This window comes from Pangasianodon hypophthalmus, chromosome 1 (assembly GCF_027358585.1).
Source record: "Pangasianodon hypophthalmus isolate fPanHyp1 chromosome 1, fPanHyp1.pri, whole genome shotgun sequence".
Taxonomy (NCBI): Eukaryota; Metazoa; Chordata; class Actinopteri; order Siluriformes; family Pangasiidae; genus Pangasianodon; species Pangasianodon hypophthalmus.
The window spans coordinates 31,378,257-31,403,374 of record NC_069710.1 but is presented as its reverse complement, the minus strand read 5'-3'; the positions used below and the strand labels follow the sequence as shown (position 1 = coordinate 31,403,374).

The window sequence follows — 25,118 nt, the reverse complement described above, 5'->3', positions numbered from 1 at the left end:
TGGGTGCACTGTATTGAAGCTCACTGGCTGCAGTGTTTATCGGGATCTTCACGTTTACTATAATAAAACGCTTTTGCAAGCAAGGCTTCTTTGGACGGTTGATGGTTATAGCTTTCTAAAGAGGTTCTGCTTTTCTGCAAGGGAAGCCCTGTGGAGTAGAATATAGCCCTGGACAAACAGAAGACAAGATTTCCCATCCTTTTTTGTGTTTAATAAAATAATAAAGTATCTGCTAGATAAATAAGTGTAAATTGAAAGTCAAAACATCAAAATCATAAAAAAAAACCAAGAATATAAAAAAAATGTAACTATAAAAAATATTGCTGTATGGATTTTTACAGGGAAGCACGGTGGTGGTAGCATTGCATTGGCCGTTTTCTTTGCTTCTCTGACTAATCCTCTCCACGAGAACTAATTTAAAGGTTTCATGCCTGTTTATTTGTAAATAATAATAGTAATTTTTTTAACGTGGCTTTATTGTTTTGCTGCTGCAGCACCATGAAAAAGTCTTCTAATATCGTATGATATTTTTGACATGTTGCCGTCAACGGAAAGCGAAATATTTAATCTTTAAGAAAGCTGGACTCAGCTTTTGTTTACTTGTGAGCGTTTCCAGCTGTAGGCACGGGAGCGGTTCAGTACGTGTAATGAAATTTGCCTGCAGTGAAACGATGCACGTGTGTGTGTTAAATTTGTGCAACACTCTTTCGACTTTTTCTTTCTGTTTCCTGTAACATGACTGTTGAGCTGCTTTAAATGTTATGTAAATGACGAGCGGCAGCCGTTCAGCGCTCACCAACCAGACAGCAGCGTTCAGCTTCTCTGTGTTCAGATCGTGTAGTTCAAACAAATCACGGCTGTTCCTCACACAAACGTGTGTTTAGAGCGCTTTAAAAATCGATACGGCGCGCCAGCGTTATAATAACGCCTCACAAAGGAAGCGATGTACTTGCCGTATGGATTTTACTTCATCTCACTCCCGTTAGAGACGAAAGAAAAACAGCTCAGATGTGTTCAGATGTTGATCTTCAGATGTTGATCTTCAGATGGCACGGCGCTACACTCGGCCTGAAACACTCTGCGATTTCGGTTTCAGACGTTTAGCTTCGCGGAGCGTGACGAGTGGCGTGATGAGGAGTGCTGTGAAAATGTGCTTTCCCTCAGTGACGTCTATTTTAATCCTCACACTCACACAGAAAACTGAGTGAAACTCAAAGACGAGTGATACAGGATCAAATATCTGCAGATTGAAAAATCGCAACATGTACTTGTGTAGAACGCCGTCGTTAATACAAAGCCGTCGTTAATACACGCTGCTGTAGTCTAATTAACCAATCACAGCAGTCTTTATATCTTTATCAGGGTAATATAGTAGTGTTTTTAATCAATTATTTTACATTATTAGCATTATTTTCTGTTTTGTTCACTTGCAGAGAGTCAGATAATTGTTTTTTTTTTTTTTTCCTTTTTTAGGTCACATGACTAACATGTACAGTTGCATGCAAAAGTTTAGGCACCCCTGGTCAAATCATGTTTTTTATTTTGCCTTAAAAAACCATTTTCATCATATATGTTCATCACATGTAAAGTAACTCTGCATTAAGACCTGCAGAAAAATGTTATAGCTATGTTTCCTCCACTGAGTGGGGGACGTGTTGTTTCTGAGTTGTTCGTCGGGCCGAGATTCAGCGAGTGGTTGAATGTTTATTGGTAGGATTTATATGGAATTATCTTTATAATTAGCTGGCGAACTGATCAGTTTTTTTTTTTTCGATTGATCCAAACAGAGTCAAGGTCACAGCAAGGTCGAATGTCTGAAACAGAAGCAGCTTCCTTCCTGTATCACGTATATTTTAAGGGTATTTCAGGCGTACACGTTAGTAACCAGAAGGAACAGACTTGTTGGTAATGAAGACATCATTGTCGATGCAGATGGCGTCAAGTTCCAGTTGTTTGCTGCGGATGAGTTTTTCTTTTCCGATTTAATGGTGCAACAGGCAATATGTTTCATTTCTTACTGGTATGAATGCTGTGGAAAATTATGTAGAAATCATAAAAAATAACAGTTTGAGTGCTTGTCTCAGAAGAAGTGTAGTACGTAGCTGGGGGAAAAAGTTTGGAAACCTGCTTTCCAGTCCAGATTGTTTATTTATATTTGGATTCACCTCTTGTCAATCATTTTGTAGACACGCCCCCAACGCTTCTTCACATCCTCATAAATCTCTATGAGGAGAAGTTTAAAGAGCATGTCCGAGTGATATCATGACGGTCATTTGCTAATTAGAACTCTAGATGAACCATGGTAAGTTTTGAGGGCGGAGCTTGGTATACGTCGGTGGAAATAGGGGCGTGGTCAATGATTTAAAAAAAAAAAAAAAAAAACATCATTCAAATCTTATTCTACTCCACTCACTTAACATGGGTGGAAGTGGGGGCGGGCTCAATGAGTCAAAAAGTCATTAAAATTTTCAACTCCACCCATTCATCTCCTAGAAAACTATTTTTCCACAAAAATAAAAGTGCACAAAAGTGGCCAGGGGTGCACAAACTTTTTGCATGCAGCTGTATATATAGGCTGAACATGTGCTCGGATCTCAATAACTCACCTAAAACCACCGTAAAGCGTTGCTGTGTTTAAACGCCGTCTACACGTCATTGTTTTAAACTCACGCTTGGCTTCGGTTCGGCTCGTTTTTTTAGTTATGTTTTTTTAAATAGAAAAGAGCGAGTGCTTCCTGGAGTGTGTTTCTGCTGAAGAGGAACTCTCTTCCCATCAGATTCGACAGAATATTTCCCACAAGATAAAATAAAATCTGTCGGTATTTTTTATGTTGTCATTGTGAGATGAAGTCACTGCGAGGAAGCCGTGACTAACCGGGACACTTTAACTCGCCTACTCGAGTAGATGTTTATTGAGTAGGTTGTGTTTTACGGCTCTGCTACGTCACTCTGAACTTTTTTTTCCCCTTTTAAAGACTTAAATCTGAGAAGGGCTCGTGAACTCTCTGTAGCAGCTGTTAGACACGCCGTGACCGGGCCGATCCGTCAGACGGTTCATCCCTTCATCAATAACCGTCCTGTTAGCGTCATGAACTTTTCCTCGACTGCCATCTTCCAACCTTTAGTTTAGTGTTGATGAATGGTGTTGAAGATGAGATCAGAAGCGCTCTGTGTGTGTGTGTGTGTGTGTGTGTGTGTGTGTGTGTGTGCTGTATTCATAAGCTTCAGAAGGTTATTTAGAGCGTAATTAAATCACTGTGTTATCTGCGGCGAACGCGCCGAGACAGTGATGTATAGCGCACACACGTCTGTTGATAAATGGATGGCGTGTGACATTATGTTTTGGCACCCCCCTGACCCTGCTCTGCGAAGAGCGCTGTTCATTTGGAAAGCCACTTGGCTACGTTACAGTTTTATTCCTGACTGTGTTTTATAGAATGTGATGAGCGGCAGTGCTGCTGATGGTCGTGGACTGCTGTTTCACATCATGACGATGCATGAAAGGGTGCAGTCTGCAGTTTCATTACGTTAATCAGCGATGGGGAAATCCATCACTTCTTACATTTCAGCATTAGGTTTTTTTCTCTTGAACGATTCTGAGATTCCATGTCGTCTGTTTTGTGCCTTTTTCATCTGTTTTATTTATTCATTTATTGATTGAATGAATTTTATTTTTGCAGCACTTGTTTAATTTTATTTTTGCAGCGCTTTTTGATTTTATTTTTGCAGCGCTTGTTTCATTTTATTTTTGCCGCGCTTTTTCATTTTATTTTTGCAGCGCTTGTTTAATTTTATTTTTGCAGCACTTGTTTAATTTTTATTTTTGCAGCGCTTTTTGATTCTTATTTTTGCAGCGCTTGTTTAATTTTATTTTTGCAGCGCTTGTTTAATTTTTATTTTTGCAGCGCTTTTTGATTCTTATTTTTGCAGCGCTTGTTTAATTTTATTTTTGCAGCGCTTGTTTAATTTTATTTTTGCAGCGCTTGTTTAATTTTTATTTTTGCAGCGCTTTTTGATTCTTATTTTTGCAGCGCTTGTTTAATTTTTATTTTTGCAGCGCTTGTTTAATTTTATTTTTGCAGCGCTTGTTTAATTCTTATTTTTTGCAGCGCTTTTTGATTCTTATTTTTGCAGCACTTGTTTAATTTTATTTTTGCAGCGCTTGTTTAATTTTTATTTTTGCAGCGCTTGTTTCATTTTATTTTTTTAGCGCTTGTTTCATTTTATTTTTGCAGAGCTTGTTTAATTTTTATTTTTGCAGCGCTTGTTTAATTTTATTTTTTGCAGCGCTTGTTTAATTTTTATTTTTGCAGCGCTTGTTTAATTTTATTTTTTGCAGCGCTTGTTTAATTTTTATTTTTTGCAGCGCCTTTTGATTCTTATTTTTGCAGCGCTTGTTTAATTTTTATTTTTTGCAGCGCTTTTTGATTCTTATTTTTGCAGCGCTTGTTTAATTTTTATTTTTTGCAGCGCTTGTTTAATTTTTTTTTTTTGCAGCGCTTGTTTAATTTTTATTTTTTGCAGCGTTTTTGATTCTTATTTTTGCAGCGCTTTTTTAATTTTATTTTTGCAGCGCTTTTTGATTCTTATTTTTGCAGAGCTTGTTTAATTTTATTTTTGCAGCGCTTGTTTAATTTTTATTTTTGCAGCGCTTGTTTAATTTTTATTTTTGCAGCGCTTGTTTAATTTTTATTTTTTGCAGCGCTTGTTTAATTTTTATTTTTGCAGAGCTTGTTCTCTCTAAATGTGCTTTATAAATAAAGGTGACTTAACACACAAGCTTCATAATTAGTCTGGGTTACTTCAATTGAAGAAAATATCTACAATATCAAACCTTTGTGTGGGTATGTCCTTGAGTAATATTTTATGACCTATTCATTAGCACTGCTGTGTCTTTGTTTTTTGTTTTATAATTTGTGTGATCTAGCATTTATTTTGTAGTTTTTCAGATTTGTCTGAGATAAAAAGTGCAGTATAAATAAACCCCCGAGTGAGACACGTCACTCTGACGTCAGTCAAAGAAAAAAGTCTTCATGAATGCGTTTGTTTTTACTGCTTGCTATCAAATCTGACACATTTCCAACTAACAGACGACGGCTGTGGTTGCAGGCAGTTACGAGATAACTGCTCTGAGAAGCTCCGAACCATCATATCAGTGAACTTATGAAGAATTTAGCAGGCTACATAGCTCATTTAAAAGCTACAAGAAACTAGCAAGCTAGATATCGAAGTCACGTTCGTACTGTGTTTAGTAGTGTTGTCCTCGATGTTGTAATCGTAATTGTGCAGTGTTATGTCCTGAGTGTGCCCACAGACGACAAAGTCGCAGTCATCAGGAGACCTATATACCTTTTCTACCTTTACCTACCTTTTCTCTTTAAACGCTTGAACTTCCTAGATAAAATTCTTGACAGGTTCTCGGGCAGATTATACCCAAGCAGCGTCAGGTTGCTAGGCCACTCGGGTCTTTTTGTAGCCAGGTTGTGCGCGCATGTCTGTCTGCTGATTCAGGGAGGTTTCCTCGTCACTGTTGGTCTCTGAATTGTTCACTCAGGATCTAAAGCTACAGCCAGCTTTCTGTAGCGCTGCGTTGTGGCGAGGTTTTGCGACGCCGGTGCAGCAGGGTAGCTCTGTCACCTCACAGCTCCAGCGTCTCCAGGTTCGATCCCGAGCTCGGGGGACTGTGTGTGAGCCGTTTCACATGTTCTTTCCTCTGGGTTCTCAGGTTTCCTCCCATCTCCTGAAAATATAGTTATTGTTAAAAGCGCTACACAAATGCAAACAAATTGAATTTAAATGGAAACGTCTCATAGTGTGAATAAAAATTTAACCGAATCATGAGTCAGTTCAGGGAAAATGAATCGAATCATTTCTCATCGTGTGTGAATAGTGTGAATAGACCTTTTATTGGTGCAGAAGAAATGGATGTGTGTGTATGTGTGTGTAATGGAAGTGTGTGTGTGTGTGTATGCATAAGTGTGTGTCCCGTGTCTCCTCACTCATATAAACCTTAATGAGACGGAGGTAATGTGGCAAGCCTTTTTTTTTTTAATGTAAAGTAAGTGTGTGTGTGTGTGTGTGTGTGTGTGTGTGTGTGTGTGTGTGTCTTAGCGTGTGTGTGTGTCTCTCTTCTGCTGATATCTACACCTTAATGTGAAGGAAGTGGAGTGCATATCTATTTTAGATCTGAAGTAAGCCACAGATAAGGTGTGCGTGTGTGTGTGTGTGCGTGCGTGTGTGTGTGCTTGTGTGCGTGTGTGTATAAGGGTGTGTGCTTGTGTGCGTGCGTGTGTATATGTGTCTGCTTGCGTGCGTGCGTGGGTGTGTATATGTGTGTGCATTTGTGTATGTGTGTGTGTGTTTTCCTCCTCCACTGATATAAACCTTAATGAGGAGGAAGTGGGCGTTGGAGGTGTGTGTTTCGGTGTGTATGCAGATGTGTTGGGATAGGAGCTGAGAGCATACAGTAGCCTTTCATGCCGAGGCGTGTGCAGAGCCGCTCTGGATGCCCCTCTTCAGTCCGGGGCTCTTTTTAAATGTTAATTCCCGTTTTCCGCTTCTCTTAGTCTCTCCCTCTCTCTCCCTCTCTCTCTCTTTCTCTGCCTCCGTATCCGGCGGTGCTCATCCCCCTCTCTGAACAGCCAGTCGTTGTGTGAGGGCCAAGTGTGATAGCTCCTCATCGTGCCGTGTCTGTTCCTGTCTCCATAATGTCACCATTACACCATTACGCCATTACACCTTCCTGTCCACGGACGTTACAAAAAAAGACGTATATATGTGTACAATTACGTTTAAGCAGCCTGCACCCCAGTCAGTGGTTTATATTATATTCATAAAGTGAGCTAAGGGCTGGTGATTTTGCAAAATCACGATCCATGTATATAGATATTTCCATGTATCGTGATATTAACAATGCAACACGATGTATTGAAAATGACCCTGTAGGTATGAAAAGAATTTAGTATCTAATTGGTCACTTGTTTCAGTGATTAACAGTCAAGTTCTAAGACCTGACCATGCCTCAGTACTCAGAAAAGTGAATCTTAATGCTAATTTATTGCAGTGTTCATGTCATGTTGTTGGGCAGGTGTTCCAGTTGAGAGGTGAAGGGTTAACAACGGAGCCGACAGATATGATTTTTGATGTCGTGCCACAGTGATAAGGGAAACATCTGAATCATAAAGCACTCGTCAGATCAGACATGCTAGAGCTGTGCTCAAAGGCCCGTCAGTGGGCTTCGACCTCACAACCTTCTGGATGAATCAGTAGCTCAGAGCTTTGAGGACAAAAACAACATTTGCACAGCTTTAGTAGACAATCGGTCAAGACGTGTTTGCTTTTCCAAGTTAGCTTCTTCATATTTGCGCTAGAGCTACAAGGCTAAAGTAAGGGACAGTGATAGCTACCAGTTTAGCGTCGTGTAAATCACACACATCGAGTTGTTCAGTAAACTCAGAGCTTAGTATTGCTTCAGCTGTTGCTTAGCTACCAGTTTAGGAGGTTCTGTATGTACGGTCATACAGGGCCTGTTTCCTGTTTTAATTTAAACAGTTAAATCCTATGTATATGAGAGAGAATTGAGGATACCTTAAAAAACACAGTATATTACAGCAGTAGGAAAGGCTGAGACGTGCGTGTGTGCGCGTGTGTGCGTGTGCGCGCGTGTGTGCGTGCGTGCGCGTGTGCGGTAACTCTTGTGCTTTTGTACCCTTGTGTAAAAACTTTATTTCCTCTTCCTCGTCAGGATCAGCTCTCCAGACAGCGGACTGCACTCGTCCTCGGCCCCGGGGAGCACAGACCCGTTCAGCGAGGAGCCCGTCCACAAGCTCTGGGACGAACTGGGCCAACTCGGCCTCCCACACGACATCAACGTGCAGTCCTTATTCGACCCCACTGGTAAGAACCCCCCGCAGAGCAGACGCAGAATTACCACCAAGTGATGGATGTGTTCAGTCCAGCTGTTAAGGGCCTCGGGGTTGTTGGGTAAATTGGCTCACTTCACCAGTTTAAGTTAGGAACTATGATGGATGTGGAAAGATACTCACAAAATACAATATTGCCTTATTTTGTTCTGTGCTTCTCGGAATGTGCACCAACACACAGCATTTTTGGCATGTTCTGTGTAATTACTATGTTGCATTCCTACCATCTTTTGCACAGTTTAATTGTGAGTTAAAGATTTACAGTCAGCTCCAGGATTATTGGCCTCCAGAAAACAATTTCTTTTTTAAATATTTTATAAAGTTTTTTGTTGTTGTTATTTCCTATGAGTGAATTTACTTCAGTTTGATTTCTCTTATATTTTTTGTGGGATTTTTGTTAACCCTGTTAACCACAATTACTTATTTTTGTTTAATTTTTTTATTGAGATTTATTCTCTTTTTTTTAAAACTCATCTTTACCAAGGGTCAAATAACTCTGAAATCAGCCACTGGGTGATGAGTAAGTGACAGCTCTTCATCACTGATTTAAAAACCATGCTGTTGGAAGGCTAATACTTTACAGTGAGAGGAAATAAGTGTTTGGACACTTTTGTTTTTGTAATTTAATAAATGTCCAGTTCAGTGCATATATCCACTTCAGCTGTACATGCATGATGTCTTTTGACTTTGTATTTGTAACGATGAACAAAAAATTATGTATTCAGAGGCATAAATGAAGATGATTTCAGTGCAGTTTGTTAGTTACTGTGTAAGTGTAGAGTAGTCACTCGAAAAGAGTTGCAGGACGACCTGAAAGCAGCAGGAGCAACAGTTACACAGAGAGCAATAAGCAACAACCTGCGCCGTGATCATGCAGATTTATGGGTTCATCTCGAGTACAGAAGCAAAGCACATTACACGTGCAAGTCTGAAGTGGTTACACGCACTGGAATTATATAATACAATCGAAAGCGCAAGTGTCCGAATACTTATGTCCCCTCACCGTAGGTTTATCCATTAATGGAGCTGTGTAGAGTTATGATTTAAAGCGGGATGAGTCTTCATAATCATTCACTACATTAGTGATTCTCCAACTGGTTATACGCTCTAAATTGGCAAAGAGGGTAAAATTTCTGACATTTCAAGGGAGTAGCAATAACAACAACAAGCCAAAAATAACCCAGTGTTCCTAATAATTACTCATTACAGTAAACAGTGAGCAGCATGTCTGATTGTTGGTTATTCACGCTGTGTGCGTGCGTGTGTGTTGTGTTACAGGGCAGTGCTGTGCTCACCTGCGGTGTGCGGCGTGGTCAGAGGGTGTGTGGCGTGGTGAAGGAGGCCAGGCTCAGCTCTATGTGGACAAAGCCATTGACTCAGGGAGCACAGAGGTCAGCACACTGCTTAATTATTAATGTTCCAGTTGTTGTGTTTGCTTTGATTGTTGTGCTTCCTGAACGATTTAACTGAACGAGAGTTAGTTAATTTACCAAATTAATGACAAATGTTACTCTGCGTTCACAGAAGAGATCAACAGGTGACTGTTTAATTTCTAATGTGATCAAAAGGAAAAAAAGAGACACTGTTAAGTGAAAACATTGTAAGTGTCTATGATAAAGCACATTAATGTGACGCTGATATTAATCTCAGATCTCCGAGCAGTAGAGATGACACCGGTTCCATCCGGATCGGGTCGATGCCAGCGCAAAGACTGAAGTGGATTTTTTTTTTAGGACTGATTTTTATTATATTTATTATATTAATTATATTTGCATTGTGATTGATTTTTGTGTAGAAGCTACAGTTTTGTGTATGTTGTTGTCCTTTAAGTCTTCCAGTTTTAATCATTTTAAAGCTTAGTAGTTGTTAAAGGAAAAAAACATCAGATGAGTATTGATATTTTGTCTGATACTCTGTTTCTGTATTGCATCAGAAAAGAAGTCGTGTCGTGCCATCTCTAATCAGAATCACTACAATTCATGAAAACCTGTTTAAAGATTAAAGTCACTCTGCTCAAAGTTCACTCAGATTCAGCTCTGACCCTGTTTGTGCTAAGTAGCAAAGACGCAACTCGCTAGTTACAGTGGAGGAGCAGCTAATTCATTGTTGGTTTGTCTCTACTTTGTCCAACCTGAAGTAGTCCTGCACTCGGTCGTCATGGCGCCATAGCTCTCGGATGACATCAAATCATTAGCTTGTCAAGACGATAAAGTCTCACGCACCCATTTTTCTTCCCTCCATGTTTTCTTATCTTCTCTAAAGGACGACCGAAGCCAGATTCTGGATTTATAAACATGCAGAATGATGAACGATAGCCCTATGATAGCGCTGTAGAAAGATCTATGAACGATCTGTGTTTTCAGTTGACGTAGCACCGCTTCACCCTCGCTATAAAGTCGCCCATCGTTCATACAGTGAGGCTGTAAATGTAGGCACCCTAAATGTAGGCTACTTTAAAAACAGCTTTTAAAAACAGTTATTATGTAATCCTCGGGATTAACAATACGCCTTCCTCAGCTGAGTGAAGTGCTAAGGATGGGTTATACTGCTTCAGGAACTCAGCAAGATAAACTTGAAACATCATGAGCATTACTTTGTAGTCTCTGCAGAAGTTAACTGGCACCTGATGTAGCCTGAATAAGACTGATGGAATGTGCTATGACGTGCTAGGAAGCATTTTGTGTTGAGATTTTTGCGTTTTTATGCCGACGTAAAGCAACGGAGTGAGATTTGTTTTCAGTAAATTCTACGGCATTGCATATCCTTCAGATCTTCGTACGTGGTTTTTAGCTCACGTTATAACACAGTGGTGTGTTATAAATGATACAGTACATGCTATGTGTTTTGCATAATGCATGTTGTATCAGAATTGAATAAACAGCTGGACAGGCCACGCCCAATCAACACAGGATTAGAAATGATTTTTCACTCCTATGAAGTAAGGCGTAATTACCAGGATAAAAAAAAGTCACTATTTTGCTAATCCTCCCTCAGTACGCTACATACCCATCGCTCATGGTTTACACGGCGAAGACAGCCGAGCAGAGCCGTGATTAAGTATTCCGAGCGAATCGTGAACGAGCTTATTATCGGCGGTGAGAGAGTGGGCGGAGGGCACGCGCAGGTCTCCTGCTCTTTAAAATATTCTCCAATTAGGATCGGATCAGTTTGGCGCCGCCGCTGTGCTCTCACGTGTGAAGCCGGGGCTAATTAACACGACGTGATGTGGCAGACACGGACACAGGGGAAGTGTGTGTCTGTCTGCGGGGGGAAAGGGGTGTTTGGGAGGGGGCACATGGGCACATTAGGGGTAATTAATTGTTTTTATTTCGACTCATTTTCCTCACCTCTGGGAACTGATAACATCTTAGCCGAGTGTGTGTGTGTGTGTGTGTGTGTGTGTGTGTGTGTGTGTGTGTGTGTGTGTTTGAGAGAGAGAGAGAGAGAGAGAGAGAGCGTGAGAGAGAGAAGTTAATAGCAGAGTCAGTTGTTTGTAGGATATTATTAAATAGAAAATGCACCAGTCTCCAATCTGGCCTTGTATTTTAATAATTTTGAATAATCATTCTTTATTATTAATATTATTATTATTATTATTATTAATATTATTATTATTGCAGTAAACAGTTCTTCTGCCACTCGGTGTAGTTTGTTAATGGTAAGTGACGGAACAGGTGAATTGTCAGCTATTCTATGGCCAGGACGATGGCTTAATGATTACGATTTATGTATTTAAAAAACAAACAACAGAATAAAATCCAGTGTTCAATAAATCATTTAATTTATTATTACTAATATTTGCAATAACCTACTCCTTCCCTTTTTGAATGTGGTGCAAACTGTAACTACTCGTGTAACGTTATTATCGGATTAAAACCTTACACATCAATACAGAATTTGCACACAGGTGTGTGTGTGTGTGTGCGTGTGTGTGTGTGTGTGTGTGTGTCAATTGTTTTATAACGTCTTTGAATGTGACTCGGTCTGAGCCAATCAGGTTTTAGATCTGAGCCAATCAGGTTTTAGATCTGAGCCAATCAGGTTTTAGATCTGTTTTATAAAAGATGAAAATAGTATGTTGAGTAGTCTTGTTGCGTTTTTAAGCTAGATTTGAAAAACCTTTACTGAGCTGATGTTCTGATGTCATGAAGGGGAAAAAATCACGTTTCACTGGCCGAGCTGTAAGTGATGGGTTATACTGCTTCAGGAATTCAGCAAGAGACCCTGAGAGAGAGGTTATTTATTTGTTAGTTTGTTTATTTCATATTTAGCCTCTAAATAATTAGCATTCAGTCACTTTGAGCAGTACGGATTAGAGTCTCAGCCAGGCTGTGTATTCCCGCCTCGTGCCCGGTGTTCCTGGGATACGCGTCAGATCCACGGCAACCCTGACCAGGATAAAGCTCTTACTGAAGGTGGATGATTGGTTAATGTCTAATCTAAAAGAAAGCCGTGATCGTTTAACCCTTTATTAGTGGTAAGGTTTCCTCGGTCTCTCTTTGCGTGTGGTACTCGGTGATGTTTTGACATGTATCGATGGAAACGCGGTGATTCACGTGTTTTATTACTGATTTGTGGGGAATTGGTCATTTCAGTGGAAGTGTATCTTTTCCTCCCGTGTGTGTGTGTGTGTGTGTGTGTGTGTGTGTGTGTGTGTGTGTGTGGAGACAGTAGAGACAGTACGGCTGAGATGGAAGCTGTTCTGTAAAGGTTGTCTCTGGCAGTGAGGCTCAGTGAGGTGTGAAATGGAAAAGGTCACGGAGCTCAGGATGGGCTTCACCTCCCAGAGCTCAGCGCCACATCATGTTCCTCTAATTGCGTTTGTGCCCCTAATCTGCTAAACTATTGGCAGCTTGCTCATTTAGCTTTCAGACAAAATGTCAGCGATACTGAGAGTGTGTGAGTGAGAGTGTGTGAGTGAGAGTGTGTGAGTGAGAGTGTGTGAGTGTGAGAGTGAGAGTGTGAGAGTGAGAGTGTGAGAGTGAGAGTGTGAGAGTGAGAGTGTGAGAGTGAGAGTGTGAGAGTGAGAGTGTGAGAGTGAGAGTGTGTGAAAGTGTGCGTGTGAGAGTGTTTAACTTTGGGTGTGTGTGTAACTGTGTATAGGTGTTTACACTGTTTTTGTAAGTGTGTCTGTAACTGTGGGTGTGTGTGTGTGTGTGTATAACTCTGTGTGTGTGTGTATAACTCTGTGTGTGTGTGTATAACTGTGTGTGTGTGTGTGTAACTGTGTGTGAGTGTGTGCAACTGTGTGTGGTAACTGTGTGGGTGTGTATAACTGTTTTTGTAACAGTGTGTGTGTAAAACAGTGTGTAACTGTGTGTGTGTGTGTGTGAGAGAGAGAGACAGTATGTGTGTTGCAGTTACTCTTAGCAGTTTTGTGATGTCAGCACTAAAGTGTCTCATTGCGTCTCTCGTTCTTGGACTCTTTTTCTCTCTCTCTCTCTCTCTCTCTCTCTCTCTCTTTGTGTTCTGTTGTTTATTGTATGGTGCTTTGACTTTGTGCTTTGTCCTGCTTTGTCCTGCTCTCAGTCTTGGTTTCTCTCCATCATTTCTTTTCATTCGGTCTCTCTGTCTCATTCTATCTATCTGTCTTTCAGTCTCGTTTTCTCTCATTCACTCAGCTTGGTACAGCTCAGTCTCTCTCTGTCTCATCACCTCTCCGTAATGTTCTTTACTTCCCTCGTCCTGTTCCTCCTCTTCTTCTTTTTTTTCTTTTTAACTAAGTCTCTCTGTCTGACTGACTGTCGGTCTCATTCTATCTCTTTCATTCATCCTATCCCTGTCTCCATCTTTCTCTTTCATCCTCTGTCTCATTCACTTTCTCTCTGTCAATTCTGTCAGTGTCTTGTTCTGTCCATCTGTATCTCATTTTCTCTCTCTGTGACTTGAGATCTCTCTCTCTCTCATTTTCTGTCTTGATGTATCTCAGTTCTCTCTGTGTCTTGTTTTCTCTCTGTGTCTCATTTTCTCTCAGTATTCTCTCTGTCTTGCTCTTTCTGTTTATCATTTTCTTTCTCTCTCTCATTTTCTCTCTGTGTCTTGTTCTCTCTCTCTCTTGTTCTCTTGTTCTCTGTTTCTTGTTCTCTCTCTCTGTATCTCGTGTCTTGTTCTCATTCAGTTTTGTTCTCTCATTCTGTCTCATCCTCTCTCTTTCTCTGTCTCCTTCTCTCACTTTTTCTCCCGTGTTCTGTCACTCTGTCATTCTGGTTCTCATGCTGTCTTGTTCTCTCACTCTGTCTCCTGCTCTCACTCTGTCTCGTTCTCTCACTCTGTCTCCTGCTCTCACTCTGTCTCGTTCTCTCACGCTTGTCTCGTTCTTTCTTGTTCAGTCAGGTCCCCTCTGACTTCCATCTATCCATCTTGTCCTCTGTGATTTCTTTCTCTCATTCTCTCAGTATGTCTCATTATCTCCTTCTCTGTCTCTCTGTCTTTTCTTCTCTCTCAGCTCTGTTCTCACACTCCTGGGGAATGATGAGTAATACCCTCAGCATCAGGCTGATCACAGACAGGGGCTGTGTCCCAATCCTGTAACTAGCCTTCTACGGAGCACTGTTGAGACACAAACTCGGCACCAGTTGCCATAGTTACCGTGGGCGTAGCTGATGTGGTTTGATGTTAAACTCTTGGCCGTTTGCTAACTTGTTGCTGGTTAGCAGGTATTGAGGAGGGAGCTGTGCGGCGTGGGCCGCAGCCTTGACCAGACTGAATCCACCACATCATTATTTCATTATTTCTTTTCTTTTTTTCTATCTCAGCCGAGCTAAAAGCATATTCAGTATTTATGTGTTCTCGGGTTCTGCCTGTTCCATTCAGCCGTACTGATGTACGCATTTGGCTGGTCGTCTCCGGGAGTGGAGTGGAGTGGAGTGGAGTGGAAGTGGAGGTGGAGGTGGAGGTGGGGGTGGAGGTGGATGGGTCATCACTCTACAGTGCCACATGCTGCGATAGCAGTCACTGAGAGAGCGTCGGATTCTGGCGTTCATCACCGCCACCTTCATCAGCTGTTCACACTAGCAAGCAACGTGTCACCGATGTCGCTCTCAGTTCGTCTTCTCTCGCCATGTAGCAACCGCTAAGACTGTCACTTGTGGGCGTGGCCTGTTTGGCTATTTTTAAATTTAGATAAGAAGTTAAAATATATCTGGTGCACTGCACGATTCATATACATCATCATGTTCCTGCTGTTTCAGATGAGTTGTGATTAGAGCTGACGATATAACAACGATACTGTACTGTCATAGTACACTTTTCTGAGATATTATAATATTAAAAAAAAAAAAAACTTTTCATGTTATTTAAATTTAAAAAGATTAAAAAGTAGCTATTACAATTTTTTACATTAACCTTGCATTAATTTTTTGCAGCAATTAAAAAAACTTTTCAGTGCTTTCATTTTGTAAACGTTAATCCGCATTATAGAATTCCTGGTTATCTATCTATCTATCCATCTATCTATCTATCTATCTCTATCTATCTATCTGTCTATCTATCTATCTATTTATAATGCAACACTACTGTCACTGACACTGTTAGCAAACCTTTATCTCTTGATACATATCGTGTATCGTAGAAATGTCTTCAGTTATCATGAATTTTTTTGTTAAGTCGCCTAACCCTGCTTGTAGTAAAACTCAGAAAACAATGAGAGCTCGGCTACAAGTTTGCACACAGTCACTCTTCAATAGGAACCGAACAGATTAAAGGTTTGCCTGGACATCGGACAGCCTGCGCCATCGGATTGATCCGAGGAATTTCCTGGAGATATGGATTTAATAATTCTACAAATAATCTCGAGGGGGGGAAAAAAAAAGATCTCAATAACCGTCACTTGTGTGGTAAAGTTTAATAGGAAATAAATGAGTGTGTTTCTTTGCAGCTTGACAGTATGAACTCAGGGTTAAATCTCCCCAGCACAATCCTCCAGACTTACACTCTGGTTTTCATCACTGGCCGAGTGAGTCTGGAAAACCGGACATGGAATCACCCCCGTGGGATTTTCCTCATTTGTACCGCTCTTCCCTGGAGGGTGGACGGGGCCAAGTTTAGGGCAAACGTCTTAATTTAGAGAGATGGCTAGCTCTGCGCTTGGAGCCAGGACCGCCTTCTCCGTGCTTCTGGAGAGTTTGATTTATTGATCGTACAAGCACACAGATGGGAACGAGGGAATAACTTTTCCTTCTTCCCCTCTCCTCTGCCTGCTAGAGTGATCAGGACTCGCAGCCTCAGCCTTTCCGACTGTCTTGGGCGATAAATATTTTTTTCTTACCTACAGAATTTATAAGCACATTGGCTAATTTGTGTGTCAATCACCACTAATGGTTTGCAGTCAGTCATCAGAAATTCGATCTCGCACACAGCAGAACGCTCCTGCATCGTAGGCAGCTCTGCTGCAGAGTCTAGTAAATAAAAGCTTTCAGGCTTCGTGCTGACGTTTTGAGGCTAGGGAGCGTGGCAAAGAGCCGCCGTTGGCCCCAGAGGACTCGCCGCGTGGGCGATAATTACTTGATGTTTGGTGTTAAAAGGTATTAAAAGCTAGAGTGTGTTTACTCTGAAGCAGAATCTGAAATGATTTGGCTTACTGGCTTTAGAGGTGGGATAAAAATGGAAGCGAGAACAAATAAACCGTGTAGAATGCTGTAAAAGTCACGCTCGGTACAGCACAAGTAAGATAAGTGACTGTTTACTGTTTACTGATGATGATGATGATGATGATGATGTAGATGTATTAGTGGTAGCCCTTCCACGTCTGCTAGCTGGTCGTTGGGCGTGTGTGTGAAGAGGTCTACTGAAGCAAGAATTATAATGTTTACAAAACACAATCTGTTTTTTTTTTTCTGTAGCATGAGAATTAAAAAATTGTCTTTAAATATCATGAGAGAATATTATTACATGGTAATAAGCTCTGGAAATCATTGTTATATCACCTTTAAATAATGTTTACAGTGTACCGCTGTTCATTCAGGTTTGCTGAGTCCCATAATGGTTTTTAATCAGTATTTAAAACCCGCCCACATTTAAACCAACTCCGCCCCCATTCAAACAGCACCTCCCACAACATGACCCTATTTGGGGATTGACACTGACTTCACTTGAGTAGCAATTTGGGAAATTTTTGACTCAACTTGGGTAGCATTTTGGGAATTTTGGACTTTTGTGGATTTTAGATTTAACGTGTGTGTGTGTGTGTGTGTGTGTGTGTGTGTGTGTGTGTGTGTGAGGGTGAACTGATACGTAACTTGAACTCGTGGATAAATGTCTTGACCATGATACATCAAACCCAGCATTAGTTTTAAAATGTGCAGGATTAATTGGTGTTTCACACTTTGCTCCATTAAATGAATCATTTTGATCTGGTGTGTGTGTGTGTGTGTGTGTGTGTGTGTGTGTGTGTGTGTGTGTGTAGTATTGTGCATATTGTAAGCGCCTTGGAGCCTCCATTAAGTGCTGTGAGGAGGGCTGTAGCCGCTCCTACCATTTCCCCTGTGCTGCTGCTGCCGGCACCTTCCAGGACGTCAGGACGTACACACTGCTCTGTCCTGACCACATCCAGCTCTCCCTCGTGCGCTGTGAGTCACTCTGCTGTCTCTCTCTCTCTCACACACACACACACACACACACACACACACACACACATACATACACACATACATACACATGCACGCCATTTTCTGTGATGACTCTTATTCCATTCCTTTATTCTGAAATATAATATGTATGTTAGGAAAGATAAGTGCTTGTATTTCTCGCTCAGATAAAGACGATGTGAAGTGCCTGGTGTGTGACAGTCCCGGTGATCTGCACGACCAGCTCTTCTGCACTACGTGTGGTCAGCACTACCACGGTGCATGTCTGGAAGTTGTAGTCACGCCGCTAATGAGGGCAGGCTGGCAGTGTCCCGACTGTAAAGTCTGCCTCACATGCAGGTGAGTTGGTTTGTGATCTGCTGACCGTTACTAAACTCTTCCTTCTGATAAGAGCATGTTCGATGCTCATCTACCACTGTTCTGTTAAATTCTTGATTCTGACTGCTGATTAATTTCTGTAACAGCAGCCCTTGCTGTAGTTCGACTCTTATCGTTTCTGTAGTAACAGCTCGTACAGGGAGTTGTACTGTGGACGAGACACACAAACAGATTTAAAACGTGATTAATCGTTGATATGGTGATGCTTTCTAAGGAGATGTTTATTTAACGTTTATGGAAGGAGTCTCCAGTGTCAGCGCTTTGTAACAGTCAGAGGAAAAGCTGGAACTTTAAGTTAGTCGCAAAGAAGTTTGCCAATTTTTTTTTTGTAATACAGTGTTTTATTAACTTGAAGAGAAAGTGAGGGAACAACTGTTTAAAGCTGCTTTAATGCTGAGTTTGACTTAACTCAGATGTGGGAACTTTAAAGTAAGTCATTTTCCAGCTGCAAAATGGGGAGAAAAACATGGATGCCTCCATGTTCTTTTGTTAGCAGCAGTGTAGTCAGCTAGCTGTGATGAGTGATGTATATTTAATGTAGAGTCAGTGTTATAGATTTAACAAGTGAATATATCTGTGTGTTGATTGAGCTAAAGCTTGTACATATATATATACAGTGTAACTCATTGAAAGGTAAGAAGTGCTGCTTTGTTTATGGTTCATGCTGTGAGCAGCCATGTTGATTCAACGTCACTTGCTGAACTCGGGGTTGAGGAGACCGTCCCAAGTAGAGGATATTTTTTCTTTTTTACGTTTTTACTAGGTCGTAGGTTTGTCTTAGGTCGAAAATCCCAGATTGCGAGTTTTATGTGAAAACAGCATAACGCATGTGAGAACAGGAGCTAACTTCCTCATGGACGTTCCACAACAGTAGCTGTAAACGGATAAAAAGTATGATAGGTCATTCTGTATTAAATAAGACATTTTTAGCATTCTGAGCTGTTGGAGTGGAACCTGCCATGCCATGCAAGAACAATCTCCAAAAAAAAAAAGCATGTAATTAAGTTTTATAAGTTTAATAGCCGAGGTGATGCAGCACAAGTAGAAATTTACAAACGTTTATGTAATAATTTGCGTTGGGTTTTTTTTCCTACAAAACAGCACAGAAGTTTTGATCTCAAGACATGCGTCAAGAAAAGGCGTGAAGCGTGAAATTACGCTTTGTGTCGTGTGTCTGGTTTAAAACACTCATTAACGGTAACATTATAAGCAACTTCTTTGCCGCCATGTTTTCCGTTGCTGCAGTGTTAGACGTCCTGAAATGACCTCAGCAGCTCAGTGTTTGCTAAGTTATGGTTCCTGCAGTTCTTTAGGAGCACTCACACAGGAATTGTGTCATTTTTGTACAGGTTATTTGTGTGACCCTTTAGTTCCTGGATGGAATTGCACCTAATAAAATGAATAACTGCTCGGTTGGTTCTGGAGAGGATCTGCTTTAAGAAGTTTTGGGATGATTGTTAAAAGATTAGCACAAAAAATCCCCACGTTACGATTATTTCTGCATCAGATTTCTTTTTTTTTTCTTCAGAGTGTGGGTAACGTGCACACGTGTGAGAGCATGGCTGTGCGTGACGGCTTCTGATTGGTTTCTATTTTCAGTCTTAACTCTCTGAGGTTTTCCTCTCCGAGCGGCTTGCTGAGGAGGACGAGTGAATAAAACAGGCTGAAATGCTCTGAGGAGGTGGTGGAGGCTTTACCCGCTCTCTCCACAGCTGTAAATATCACATGACGTTCCCATTTAATGGATTTGCATCAGGTTGAAAAATATATTCCTGGAACGAATGTGATGAACGTCCGGTCTCTAGCCGTTCTTCTGTATCCATCACAGCTCCTCAAAGTTCTGTCAGTGTACCGTAAATCTCACGTTTGCAGCTCCTCTGATCGAAATTCATCACCTGGTTTGGATTCGCAGCTGCCAAAGCACTGTTTCTCATGCAGTGCGTTTAATGACTCGTTTGTTTGGCTTTTTAAGCGAAGAATGCCATCTCCATCAGCTGGAGAGCGTCGTCTGAGGCGCGTAATGAAGCCGTCACGTGGAGTTTGCAGATGGCGGTCCCTGGGTAGAACAGCTAATTCAATTAGACGAACAGCAAAACGCTGCTGCGTGTCATTATTACCACAGATAATTTATTGGATTGAGTCTCTCCGCTTGATGCTGGTTGTTGTTTTGTCATTTTTTAAAGCACACTGTGGTGTTATGTGACTAACTTTTGTTGTCATTTGGTTTCCTCGCTTGGTTTCAGGAACCCTGGGGAGGACAGCAAGATGCTGGTGTGTGACATGTGTGACAAAGGATATCACACGTTCTGCCTGGAGCCCGTAATGGATTCCATCCCTACCAACGGCTGGAGGTGTAAGGTAAGGAGTGTGATGAACACCAAACACACACACACACGCACACACACACACACACACACACACACACACACAGAGAATCTTTTTAGGCCTCAGTGCATTAGGGTTTGATATGTACACAGTATAATATCCTAGTTTAAAAATATCACGATTTTTGCGGTATCATGGTGTTAGTCAACACAACCTGGTGGTGGAAACGCAGACAACTTTTGGACATTATCCAGGGAATCTTGTACATCCAGTTCAGACCTGCCTTGTGTATACAACCTTAAATGCATGTTGTGTAGGAGCTATGCTTTCCATCATCAGAGTACACTGCTACGATTTATCACTCAAAATACTCCCCCCACCCCCAATAAAACCAACAGATCAACAAAACCCCCTGGAAGCCACGCCCCCTTCCCCCTTCTCACATGAGTAATAATAATATTTTGATTCTCCCAGCTTGCATGCTGCATCCTCGCTTCCTGTCACTCTCCTTTGAGTTCATTAATATCAGATTAAATTGCGTTTGAGTTAGCAAATATTACACAAGTATATAATTAACATCAGTTCATTAAAGATGTAGACACTAGAAACATTTAAACGCACACTTTCTTATTAGTCAGGAAGAATGATGGTGTGAATGAAAGCTTTTCTACGGACTACATTTTTAACATAAACAGAAAAACGCCTGCGATTTTTTTTCGGCCCAAGCACCTGGTGCTTAGTGCAAACCTGAGCACAGGCAGAGAGTGGTTTTGGTCAGCAATGGCGTGTACTTTGGTGTGTTGATTAAGTTGGGAACATTGTGTGAGCGGTGTTTTCAGTGCCGTCGCCTCCCTGCGCAGAGAAACGGAGGTTGCTGTATTGTGATTTAGGGCGAGTCCACAGGAGGAAGAGGTTATTGTGTTTTTGGGGAGTTGAAGCCGGACACACATAGGATCAGAACCGCTGGTTGATCAGGCAGAAAAATACAGTAATAGACAGAAATGTATTTGAATCTGCATGGAAGAGTCATCAGAAGGAATCATCACTTCATCACAAAAGTGAACGGTGAGATCATACATCGTGACTAACCGGGATGCCGTAGCGTCCCTGCTCAGCGGAGAGAACTGTGACATTTTCCCACAAGTTATGAAAGTGAGGGTGGAAAAGTGCTAAGCACTCACTCTCTCTCTCTCTCTCTCTCTCTCTCTCTCTCTCTCACACATGCTCTCTGGGTGAAACTGTTGACCTGAGTCCTGCAGCCAAGCTGACAAGGTCTCTTACCTCCCCCTCTCTCTCTCCCCTCTTCTCTCTATTCTCTCGTCTCTTCTCTCTCCTCTTTCCTGTCTCCTCTCTCTCCTTTTGCTCTTATTCTCTTTCCTCTCTCTTTTCCCTCCTCTTCTCTCCTCTTCTCTCCATTTCTCTCTCTTCTCTTCTCTCTCCTCTTTCCTGTCTTCTCTTTCTCCTCTCTCCTCTTCTCTCTATTCTCTCATCTCTTCTCTCTTCTCTTTCCTGTCTTCTCTCTCCTCTGTCTCTCCTCTTGCTCTTATTCTCTCACTTCTCTCTCCTCTCTCTCTTCCCTCTTCTCTCTCCTCTTTCCTTTCTTCCCTCTTCTCTCTCCTCTCTCCTCTCTCTCCTCACTCTTCTCCCTCCTCTTTCCTCTGTTCCCTCTTCTCTCTGCTCACTCTCCTCTCTATCCTCTCTCCTTTCTCACCTATCCCTCCTCTCTCCTCTGTTCTCTCTCCTCTCCCTCCTTTCTGTCTTCTCTCATCTCTGTTTTTAGCTGTAGGTGGAAAATAGCGTCTGTGCTTTTAGTGCTGTTTTGCAGCCCTCTGGCAGGGCTAGGCGAGGAACTGGGGGATGGAGGGATGGAGGGATGGAGAGTCAAAGAGTGAGAAAGATGCGGGAATAAAGAGAAACAGACTGTGTTTGTGACTGTGTGTGTGTGTGTGTGTGTGTGTGTGTGTGTGTGTGTGTGTGTGTATGTGAGAGAGAGGTCTGCCCTCACTGCTTTCAACACCTTTAGTGCTATTTACAGAGCTCTCCCATTGGACCATTCTGCATGGGAAATAATCCGGACTCAGGAATATTGGAATTCTGGGTAAATTCCTGTGTTAGTTTTTCATCACATAATGTTACCTGAGAAGAAGGAGGAGTTTTCCGGAGATTTTGAGATGACTAGGACGACGGGCCTGATTAATACATTCATAATTTATAGTTAAAGGTCTAATGTACAGTTTTATTAGTTACTGTTTGGTACTGGGGACTTTTTTCAGAAAAGAAAAAAAAAATTCCAATTATGACATGGTGTGCATATTGACACAGAATTGTAATGTGTATGGGAATTTATTGGGAATATTTGGATTATCCGTGTGCTCCATTGGGAATATCGTTATGACCTTCTGACCCTCTGTGGACAGACGCTGCTGTTCACTCCTACATGCTGAGAAGAGACATTGATTAATAATGTTGGCGCCCTCATTAACGAGCAGATCAAAGCCTCTCAGTGTGAGTGTGTGTGAGTGTGTGTGAGTGTGTGTGAGTGTGTGTGAGTGTGTGTGAGTGTGTGTGAGTGTGTGTGAGTGTGTAACAGGAAGTCTTAAAGCCTGGCCCTGGCTCAGCCTGCTGCAGGAAATGGAAATGGAGGGATGTGAGCGGAGGAGGTGTGCAGGGACGGACTCGGGTTCTGTTGATTCCAGGCTGTGATTAGCAGCTGTCAGCCTTTTTTTTTTTTTTCGCTGTAATGAATCTCCTCCCTGTCAGTGAAGGAGAAAACACCCAGAGCTGCCAGAGTAAATTGAGTTATATGTGCGGTTCGCTCGCAGACCCACACGTGACGTCTGGAAGAGGAAAATAAGGAGACATTAAGCCTCCCCTCGCTGGCTGTCACTCTCTCAGTTCTGCTGCTGCTTTTTGAAGAAACCAAAAATTTTATTTAATTTAAATTCTCTTTTAAAGTTATTTTCTGTTATTGTATTTGGTTTTGGTTTTCTTTTCTGCTCTTTTTTATATTATATTGTAATAATTTTTTATTATTAGCTTTATTATTTATTCTTATTATTCTTTAGTGTTTCCTCTGATTTAGGAGCTGAATTGTTACATCATCAGATGAGAGACTTCGCTAATACACACAGCAAACATGACGACAGCTGTGAAGGGATTTACCATCTGAATCTTACTCTTGGCGTTGAGTAGATTTTACTGTCCAAAGTGAAAAGCTTTAAATCTGTGTGTGCACAGCACAGAGACTCGCAGCTTTTATTACCATCACAAACTCTTTTCTTTTTCACAAAGAACAGACCGTGTTTTTTTTTTTTTTTTACAGCTCCGCCTACACGTCCTCAAATGCGTCTGTTACAGCTCCGCCTACGCGTCTGTTACAGCTCCGCCTACGCGTCTGTTACAGCTCCGCCTACGCGTCTGTTACAGCTCCACCTACGCATCTGTTACAGCTCCACCTACGCGTCTGTTACAGCTCCACCTACGCGTCCTCAAATGCGTCCGTTACGGCTCCGTCTACGCGTCTCTTACAGCTCCACCTATGTGTCTGTTACAGCTCCGCCTACACGTCCTCAAATGCGTCCGTTACGGCTCCGTCTACGCGTCTCTTACAGCTCCACCTACGCGTCTGTTACAGCTCCGCCTACGCGTCTGTTACAGCTCCGCCTACGCGTCTGTTACAGCTCCGTCTACGCGTCCTCAAATGCGTCCGTTACGGCTCCGTCTACGCATCTCTTACAGCTCCACCTATGTGTCTGTTACAGCTCCGCCTACACGTCCTCAAATGCGTCCGTTACGGCTCTGTCTACGCGTCTGTTACAGCTCCACCTACGCGTCTGTTACAGCTATGCCTACCCGTCCGTTACAGCTCCACCTACACGTCCGCCTACGCGTCTGTTACAGCTCTGCATACGCGTCCGCCTGTGTGTCCATTACAGCTCCGCCTATGCGGCCGTTACAGCTCTGTCTATGCATCCCTTACAAACCTTAAAAAAAAAACACACATTGAGGTCAAGGCCAGGTTTTAAGTGCTACACTGACAACAATTTTGTTTGTTTTTTCTTCTTTCTTGTTTTTTTCTTCTGAAAGCAGTGGCCATTTTTCTTTCTGGCTTTAAGAACAGATGATGATTGCGTGAGAGATTGAAGATTTTTGTAGCTTTTTATTTTTAATGTATCACTGTGAAAGTGAGCTTTGTTAGCCACGCCTTTAGCTCCTGTTTAGCTTGTCAGTAAAGTATGGATTGCTTGCTTGCTTAATCGATTTATTTGTCTTATTTTATTTTATTTATTTTTTATTTTATTATTCTTGTGCTCTGTCTCTCTCTTTTTCTCTCTCTCTCTGTCTGTCTGTCTGTCTGTCTCTTTCTCTCTCTCTCTCTCTCTCTGTCTGTCTGTCTGTCTGTCTCTTTCTCTCTCTCTCTCTCTCTCTGTCTGTCTCTCTCTTTCTATCTTTCTCTCACTCTCTCTGTCTGTCTGTCTCTCTCTCTCTTTCTATCTTTCTCTCTCTCTCTCTCTCTCTCTCTCTCTCTCTCTTTTTTCTCTCTCTCGCTCTCTCTCTCTGAAGCCCCACTTTGATGAGCTTGAAGTGGCCATTTTGAAAGCGTAATGAAATTTGCAGCATGGTGAACTCTTGCGGAGCTGGACGGTGATGATGGTGATGGTGATGATGGTGATGATGGTGATGATGGTGATGGTTTTGAGGATCTGCGGGGATGTAATTACAGCCTAATTGAATATAGGTTGATTTCGGTGTTTGCCATGAATGTTGTGTATCACGGTATAGACAGAGAGAGCGAGAGAAATATGACACACAGTGTTTTAGCCACTTGTTGGTTAGTTCTTAGCTTTATTCACTTTAAAAGGTCACGTAAAGGTCATTAATCACTGTAAGTGTGTGTGTGTATGTTTGC

General features: G+C 41.8%; 1 protein-coding gene across 8 annotated transcripts in view; it reads left to right on the top strand.

Annotated features, from left to right (window-relative positions):
* Positions 1–25,118, top strand: part of kmt2ca (lysine (K)-specific methyltransferase 2Ca) — a 161,217-nt gene that overhangs the window by 52,287 nt on the left and 83,812 nt on the right. For all 8 annotated transcript variants that reach the window (XM_034305542.2, XM_034305555.2, XM_034305559.2 and 5 more), the window contains exons 6-10: positions 7,745–7,896; positions 9,201–9,313; positions 17,326–17,488; positions 17,674–17,845; positions 20,128–20,242. In XM_034305542.2, the coding sequence (XP_034161433.2) occupies positions 7,745–7,896; positions 9,201–9,313; positions 17,326–17,488; positions 17,674–17,845; positions 20,128–20,242 (715 nt within the window). The remainder of the gene's footprint in view (positions 1–7,744; positions 7,897–9,200; positions 9,314–17,325; positions 17,489–17,673; positions 17,846–20,127; positions 20,243–25,118) is intronic.